The sequence below is a fragment of the Typopeltis vanoorti genome, chromosome 4, assembly GCF_054136105.1.
Source record: "Typopeltis vanoorti isolate ZY-2024b chromosome 4, IOZ_Tvanoo_1.0, whole genome shotgun sequence".
NCBI classification, from domain to species: Eukaryota; Metazoa; Arthropoda; class Arachnida; order Uropygi; family Thelyphonidae; genus Typopeltis; species Typopeltis vanoorti.
In genome coordinates this window covers 125068635-125077932 of record NC_143552.1, presented here as the reverse complement: position 1 = coordinate 125077932, position 9298 = coordinate 125068635, and the positions used below count along the sequence as shown (strand labels likewise).

The window sequence follows — 9298 nt, the reverse complement described above, 5'->3', positions numbered from 1 at the left end:
TTTTCTTTTGGTCATTTCTTTCCTTATTTATCATCTTCTTTCACCGATATTCTCAATGATCTTCTTTGATTAATTGTATATCGCACACATGGCGTAACTGGTGACAATAATATCCACTTAGTACACCAGATACGTCTACGAGAAATCGAACGATCTTTAAACTTGTGGCCCTTAAATTTATTCCCTTTTATAAGCGTCAATATATTATCGACAAAACTTTGCACTTCACCCATGCTCTATTTTGAAAAATATACTCTCGTAAGAAACGTTATTGCATTTCTCCATGGAAATACTATTGACTCATCGCGATGGGCAATGAACTCCTTCAAACAGATTATATAACTAATTAAATTATACTAAACAATTTATTTGATTGGAAAACTCTGATAAATGGTCTTCTCTCTTATGTACGTAAAAAAGTTCTAAAATGCAATTCCTTCCGTCAGACCAGCTGAAAATGTTCTGAATTCTGACGATTCCATATTCATAGAACTTATTGTTGAATTTTTATGATAGCAAATAAAACGAAATGTACTCTACACATACGGATTCATACGGATTGAAACCAATTTATTATTCTGAGCAATAATTAGAAAACATATACAGACAGTAGACGATTTCGAAATTACACAAGCGTTTTTGTTCAAATTACGGGATCAAGTCTTCACTATTTGATTTATTAAAATTTAGCAACTGTTGCGTTTAGAGGAACTTGATTAACTGTTAAGAATTTGATACCCACTTCCGCTTATTGTGATGCCAAAAATCTTGCACCTTCTTCACACAATGCATCTTTTCACTTTTATTCGCCCGTAAGTTATCTTCAAGCTTTCCAATTTCTTCTTGCATCAATTTGCTTACCTCTTGAAATGTCCTGATTGTTAATAATGTCATCCTCAGCTGACTATCATCCTTCATGCGCACATCCACCGAATGAGGAGCATCCATCCACCTCAGGACGAAAAACATTATGACAGCCGCCAAAAACACACCATAAAACACTCGCACCTGTGGAAAGACAAAACTTAATTCAGAAATAGTCATTTGCTGATCGAATGTAATTAGTTGAATATTAGAATATTTTATTAACATATAATTTGATATCATCTATAAGCGAGATGTATTTACTCAAATACTTCATGTTGCCAGGGCCTATATCACGTATGAGAGAATTTTTTTTTTTGTTTCTGTTCAGCCATTCCTTGACATTCGAATTCCTCAATAAGTTTCCATCCTTCTATTCACCAGACATTGTCAGATGCCGTATGGTCACTCTGTTGCTCAGTGATGCGCCATCCAATCCTCGCCAGGTGGTCGTATCGTATGCTTTTCTGGAGGCTTCAGTTCTAAAATGCAATTCATCCCATCCGTCAGATCTGTTACTCCAGACACACTATCCATCCATCCATCTTACTGAGGGTCTACCCATTCCTCTTTTTTCAAGAAAATGTTTGAAATTTCAGAAACTTATTACTATTTTGAGAATCCCTTCTTCCATCCTTTCAAAATGTCCAAAGCATTTCAGCTTTCTTCTGTCAATATCCTTAAGGAGCTTTAAAGTTCTACCGATCTTTTCTAGTACCCATCCATTTGTCCTCCTTTCGGTATATGATATGCTATACTTCTCTGCAGAAAGATCACTCATCAAAATGATCATTATTGGGATGCAAGTCCATGTTACTTGCATCCTAATAGATGCAAACCGCACATTTTGGGGAGAGATTGCAATTTCGTTATTGAGTTGAATTTTAATTACAGACAAAAACACATATTAGAAGACTATTATGATGCGTTCGGAATTACTGCCGAATTAAGAAAGACTACGAGGCAAATGTATCCTGCTGATTTTTGCCAATTTCGTGTTTTTGTACGTGGTACCTGTTATACGAGATGAAAAAAAAAACCTCGAGTTTCTAAAATAGAAAAATCCCGTCACTTCCCTATCACACAGAGGAGGACAAAAACATATGTAAAATAATAAATCTTCTAAATGATTTTTGTTTTTTATCCAAGGGTATATGCAGAAATTCTTTTAACAATTTTAACTTTTAATTTTTAGGAAATCGTTAGGTAGGAAGCCTCAGTTTTCAATATCATCAGTAGTGTCATCCGATAACTTGTATTTCTATCTGATGTTATAGAGTAAAATAACGCTGGCAATTCGACACACCGGTGTAAAAAAAAGGAACATTTTGGTTTTACTTTTTAGCCCGCAGTAACTGAGAAAACGTAAGCTATTTTACACACCTTAAAACTATCTTATAATCTTTAATAACTCTACAATCTCAAACTCTTCTCAGATGATTCTTGTTTGTCTCGTTTACTTCATTCATAAATAAATTGCTTCATGTTATAAGATGGTTTTATGTAAAGCAACAGATCAAATTATCAGGATGGTACAGTGTTTCCCGATGTGGGGCGTACACTCCATAGGGGGACAATTTGAATATTTTGGGGAGCAATTAGAAAATGACGTTGCATTCGTCACCTCATCACGGATATACTAAAAAAACTCACCATTGTCCGCGATAAATTGTCGATATTGCAACCCTGACTTTCCGAGAAAAAAAGCTGACATCACTAGTACAGCAGTCAACATAAATACAGTATCAAGAACTCTCAGAAAAGCAAAATGATGAGTCTCTTAGAACTTTATTCAACATAAAAGGAACAATGGCATGGCTTTCTGACGAGACAGAAACAATACAACTAGTTTTGCAAAAACAAACAAAAAAAATACTGTTGCCCTTCCCGTCGTCATATTTAGTTGAATGTGGCTTTGGTGCTGTAAATGACTTGTTACTGAAAAAAAGAAATCATCTGAATATCACAAACCATGGGGATTTGAGATTGAAAATGACTAAATTAGTACCTCAAATAAAAACTCTTTGCAGCAGACATCAAGCTCAAGGATCGCATTAACTTGGATTATTTTATTTTACCGAGTTCAGTTTCGATTTATGTTTTATAATATACAAAGTGGAATATAAAATGTATATTCATTGAACCAAGTCAAATTAAAAACAGTTTTACCTATGTTTCTTTTTCATTTAAAGTACCTATTTATATTATACTTTTTCAGAACTTGGCTGAATATTATGCTAGAGGGGGGGGGACATCAAAATCTTTGAGGCGTTGAGGTGGGGCATGATCCAAAAAACGTCGGGAAACACTGTGCTAGTATGAGAGTGTAATTTCCTTGTTAGATTTTAACAATAATTTCATATAAAAATGTATCAAAATCTATGAGACAGTGTCTATATGTTGGTGTATACGAACCTTTTTTTTTTACATTAATGAAAGACATGCTGCTCACTGACACCGGCAAAGAATGCCTAAAGATTGGACTCAGCTAAATATTCTGCAGAGGACAATGCAATATAGAAATATTACAGCTGAATATTCTGTGAGAAATTTTCTAGATCAGTGCTAAAAGTTAACTGACATTTATTTAAGCTCAGCTACAATAATTGATTCTACATTAATTTCCTAAACTTACCAGTGATGGAGCTGGCGGATTTCGCTTCTTTCTGAATATTTCATCAATTTGCTTACTTGCGTGCTGAAAACATTCTTCCACTTGTTTTTGTGTCTTTCTAAGACATTTATCCACTTCTCTTTTTGCCTCTTTCAGTGAATGATGCGCTTTCGTATTTGCACGTGTTTTGTCTCGAACAGTTCCATCCATCGTTGAAATCGAAAAGGCTCTCTGCGTTCCACTGTAACCACAAATAGAAAGTTCGTTAATAATAATTTATTTATTCTCAGATTTTCCCATTGCTTTATAAATGGATAATTAAACAGAAAAGTTATATTTACCTGTTAAGAATGATATTAGTGCGATTTAAATGCATTTTCGGTTAGTTTGCAAGTTTAATTTTTAAGTTGCCGCTGGTATATCTTTTAAACTTCGCAATGTTAAGTGAAAGAGTACACCTGAGCATTGCAATTATTATTGTAAAGCGTAAGAAATAGTTCTAAAGAGACAAATTACATTAATTTGCTTACTAATGTAAAAAATGTACACAAATTTTACACCAAAAGAATCAGAATAATCAGTCGTATTATGCTGTAGAATTTCTTCTATTTTGCAGAATGTTTTAGATATGGAAGTTAGCAGTTCGGCAATTAATATTGGTTGCCTGTTATTGTCCAGTTTAATTAAAATTCTAAGCGGAAAATGTTCTTTAATGGCTAATTTTTATGTCATATATAATCACGAAAGTCTATCAGAATAATTTACTGATTGGTTTTTTTTTTTTTTTTTGGATCATTAGTTAAGCGCATGACCGAGATGTCAATGGATTAAGGTGAAACCCCAGCGCTGTTTCGGTTAATGAACCATTTGGTGAGTTAGATCTTCCGATTTCTCTCCATTTCACCTTTTATTAGCCATTTTATAGCTCGGTTTACCATTCTTGAAATAATCTCGCAATTAATTTTCTTTTCTTGGAAACTACTGCTGTGGAATGATGTAAGCTGGTTGAGTATCGTATTATTTCGATCCCACTGCTTTACAGCGAGCTCTTACCAAGAGAATGAAGTGAGAGGAGATAATTTCCATCTCACCCTGCTAGAAGAGAGACTATTGCACGTAATAAAGTTGTTGCCGTTAAACTGGAATAGCGATGTTTTTGTAGTCATGACAACTAAAGTGAAGCTATTCCAATTCAACAGGCTATAGGGAATAGCGTTAGTGAAAAGAAAGAAAGAAAGAAACTAGCAGTTTCGTATATCATTAGACAATACTCCTGACTAATTACCAAGAGTGAATGCCATTTTGTTCTCTCAATCCATTAGCCAGTTTTCGATAGCCCTTTAAAGCCTTGTGCATTTTTGTTCATCCACTTCTTATTGCTGGGTTTCGCAGTATTGTAATTACTCTTCTGCGATGAGGTATCTAAGACTAGCAAGCGAGTATGTTAAAAGACAGCGAAATTATCTGGCAGCGGTTTGAAAAAATGAGAAAAAAAATGATTTTTTTTTCTCCGAAACCTTCATCTGAGAACGAGAAGGCATAATCATACATTTCCTTTTGTAAGGAATATATCGTTTCCTTCCAAATGTGTAATGAGACATCCATAAAACTTTGCAGGCATAGAGTCGAAGACTCCATTTCTGACTGAACCCGTTAATTTATATCTTTACTAATCTACACAAATATGCAACAGTTCATGACTTACCCTGATGTAAATAGGTTCTAATTTTTATGCATCAAATTATGTACTTCTGTTGTATGAACAGTTCACTGAATGTCTGAAAATCTATTTTCCTTTTTATTAAAACAAGTGCTTTAAATTTATGGCTGCTCTTAAATGTTTCGCCTATTAAGTGTTTCTTCATCGACACTGATTGGAAAGAAGTAACGGGCACCATTGTGTGAAGAACAAACAGCCACGGTGCCTACCTAAATAAAATGCAGAACCTCTTTTCGCAGCCATGACTGCAGCAATCCAACAGGAAATACTTTCCACAAACGTACGAATTTCGAGAATGAAAATATTAATTTTTGGAACGAGTGTAACCTAAGAATTCGGTTCCTATATGACATCGTATAGCGTAGAGTAAAGATTGCTATTCCATGATTGGTTTGATCAAAGATTCTCTTCTTGGCAATAAACTATTATTGAACTAAATTGCACGCCCACCAACCAACGGTTGGTGGAACATAACAGTGAGCATTGGATGATGCTCAGTGGTACGTTCTTCACCAGTACTGGTACTGGTGCCCGTTACTTCTTTCCAATCAGTGTCGATGAAGAAACACTTAATAGGCGAAACATTTAAGATGGATATATATATATATATATATCCTGATGGATATATATATATATATATATATATATATATATATATATATATATATATATATATATATATATATATATATATATTCCATCAGGATTTCTCCATGAGTGCAGGTCACAAATATGCCTCCAACGATCGCAATCTTGAGCCTCTCTCTTCCATATTATACCCATAGATTTCACTAGTGGATCTTCCCATCTTGTAGGTGGTCTTCCTGGTTTTCTCTTTATTCTTGGTGGCCAGTTGAGTATTCTATATGTCCATCTGTTATCCATGAGTCTGGCTATGTGACCTGCCCATCTCATCTTACTTTCATATACTGCAGTTACCACATCTTTTATGCCTGGTCTCTTTCTTAGTTCCGTATTTCTAGCATGTTCCATTTTTCTGATGTCACAAATCCTGCGTTCTGTTATTGCATGCTGAGTTATTCTGAGAGTCTCCTCTTCTTTTCTTGTCGTGTTTCATGTTTCTGATCCATATGTGAGTGATGGAAGAATGTCACTATTAAATAGTTTTGCCTTCACAGAGATATCAAGATTTGGATCCGAAAGTGTTTCTTTTAGTCTGTTGAATGATAACCATGCAGCTCTCTTTCTTTTTTGCTAGTTCTTCAGATAAAGCGATATTCATTTTTATTGTTTGTCCTAAGTAATTGTAGGAGCCAACTTGTTCTATAGGGATGTTATCAATATATTGGTGACTGTCACTTGTGTAGATGTTTTTGATCCATTTTGTTTTTTTTCTAGATTCATTTCTAAGTCTATCTTACTGCTGTTTGTGTATATTTTCACCCATTTCTTCTAGGTCTTTCGCGTTGTAGCATATCAGTACTAGATCATGGGCAAACATAATGATTTGAAGAGTTTCACCATCTATGCTTATTCCCCCTTTTAGGTCTATTTTTTTCAGAATGTATTCTAAAGTGCTGGTAAATAGATTTGGGAGATCACATCGCCTTGACGGACCCCTCTCTTTATATCTATATTTATAGGTTGCTCAAATAGAGTTATTTGTGTGGTCTGATTTTTGTTAATTTATTTCTGGAAATAAATGTGGATATAAGTAGGATCCACATTTATTTCCAGTAAGGCACTGATGACTGCATTGTGTTCTATGGTATAAAATGTTTTTTTTTAAATCAATAAAGAGGGATTCGGTATTCTCTGCATTTTTCTGTTAGTTGTGAAATGACCTCGATATGTTCTATGTGGATAAGCCCCTTCCGAATCCTGCCTGCTCTCTACTGGAGTTGTCTTCGAGAGTGTTTTGGATTCTGTTCAGTATTACCCTGTTCATGATTTTATATATGTGAGAGAGATTGGACGATAGTTTTTTGTCTTCCTTGTTCCCTTTCTTTTAAAAAAATTTGAATAGAAGTATGGTTTTTGAGTTCTTCCATTCCTCTGGAATCTTTCTTTCTTTGAAGTACCACGTGAATCTGGCAGCCAAGGCTTTGAAAATAATTGGTTCACCTTGTTGAATTTCTTCAGCCTTTACATGATCAAGTCCCGAGGCTTTACCTTTACTCATTTTCTTAAGGGCATGGTCTGTTTCTTCTGGAAGTTCCTCTGGTATATTGCTTGGTTTTGGACTGATAGATTCTGAAACTTGGCACTTAGTTGCATAGAGATCATATAAAATTCTGCACAATTTCTTCTATCCTTTTTCTATTAGTATGTTTTTCTCCATTTTAATCTTGTAAAGCAGACGGAATTGACTGTTTAAAATTTAAGTCTTTCTCTATTTTTTTCAGGCTGGTTTTTGCCTGCACTGCTTCTCTTATATATATATATATATATATATATATATATATATATATATATATATATATATATATATATATATATATATATATATATATATATATATATATATATTGCTGTTCGACCATTGAAATCCATGTTGTGAGTCTCGGTTCTGAATGCTTTTGTGCAGATTAGTGTTCCAGTCGATGCCCAGAACCCCGCATTCACACTTGCAGTTGACATCCTGCGCTTCCATCTCAGTATGGTATCACTGATTGTTAACCTAGGATGGGCCAATTTGTCAGCAATTTGCCGAACAGATAGGCCTGCAACATGGCTTTCCATGTTGCAGGCCTATCTGCAACATGGAAAGGCCTATCTTGTTGCAGGCCTATCTGCAACATGGGTGGAATGGCTGCGAGAAGGGAACTGACTCCGTCAGTTCCCTTCTCGCAGCCATTCCACCCAGACACAGTTGCACTGAACTTGAGAACATCATATTCCTCCAATTTATACCGGCTACAAACACATTACGTGGAACAAAGCACCTTGCCCATGGGGGGTGCGTTAACTTCTTTCCAAGCAGTGTATATGTGCACTGTTTTTTTTTCTTCTTTTTACCCTGTTATTTCACATGTTCAGTTACAACTATTTCGATCTTATTTTTAGGTCTGTAATATTAGGATTTTATTGTATATAGGGAATAGAAGGCATTCCGAAAATTTCAGGTTGAAACGTTTATATACACACATATACATATATATATATTGTAAGCAGAAAATTATAATAAAATAAGTTTTTTATAAAATAAACTCAACATTTATTTAAATTAAAATATTAAAAAATATATTTTTTATAATTTTTTATTATATAAATTCATTACGATACACTTATTTCTTAATTAGTTATTTTTAAAATTTAAAATTTAAAATTTATTTGTTATTGGTTAATGTTATTGTTTAATACTATTTCGAGTTATTGGTTAATATTACTTCATGGCTGGTATACTTCATGACTGACTTTATGTATTAGATCGTGTTACTTTTTTAATTTAATAATTTAAGGTAACAACAGCAGTCAAATTATGTTTGGTCTGGTCGTATTAGTTTTATGCCTTTAGTGATTAGATAGTGCTAGGTTTATTTGATATTTGAAACTATAACAAATAGAATTAGGTAATAACTGGATTTTTCCGATTAGAAGCACTGTTGAATTCATTTAACTGTGGATAAACAAAATTTTTATTAAAATATAGCTATTATATCAAGGATTGTAACTGTAGAAAAAGGCTCCTATTTAGTCATTTTGTCACCCATGATACTCATACAAATGATGACCGACTTCCGCATTTGGATCGATAATTGTAAATTATTTCAAAAGTAAAATAAGATGTTAAGATTCAATATTATATCTAACTAACAACTTTTTAAAAATGATTTTCCTATTTTGATAATCAAATACGACTACTTACGTCAGATTATTATAAATTGAAAGAAATACCACTCACAAAAGAATAAATAGTAACTGACATACAAATAAGTTTTAGAAAGGCTCAGTATTTTAAATTTAAGCTATGAATTCCAGCTCATTGTTCTCTACTGCATCTCGCGTATCACACACACTCGCGCTGTTATGTGAAAAGCAGATCTTGTTTGGGTACTGTGACTGGAAAAAGAAACTCATTATTATTATTATTAATAAACAGGGACAAAGCTGATGGCATATGACACTCAGCATGAATC

At 33.8% G+C, this 9298-nt stretch overlaps 1 protein-coding gene across 1 annotated transcript; it reads right to left on the bottom strand.

Annotated features, from left to right (window-relative positions):
- Positions 1 to 723: 723 nt before the first annotated feature.
- Positions 724 to 9092, bottom strand: LOC150107656 (uncharacterized). Its single transcript, XM_090392159.1, has 3 exons — positions 9028 to 9092; positions 3500 to 3719; positions 724 to 1008 (listed from the first exon to the last, which is right to left on the bottom strand). Exons 2-3 carry the CDS (start codon positions 3686 to 3688, stop codon positions 724 to 726), a joined length of 474 nt encoding a protein of 157 aa, XP_090248285.1. The 5' UTR covers positions 3689 to 3719; positions 9028 to 9092.
- Between the last annotated feature and the right edge of the window lie 206 nt (positions 9093 to 9298).

Coding starts and splice junctions, on each gene's coding strand:
- LOC150107656 (XM_090392159.1), bottom strand. CDS start 3,688: ATGGATGGAACTGTTCGAGACAAAACACGTGCAAATACGAAAGCGCAT. Junction 1,009..3,499: donor ATCCGCCAGCTCCATCACTG/GTAAGTTTAGGA, acceptor GTCTTTCCACAG/GTGCGAGTGTTTTATGGTGT.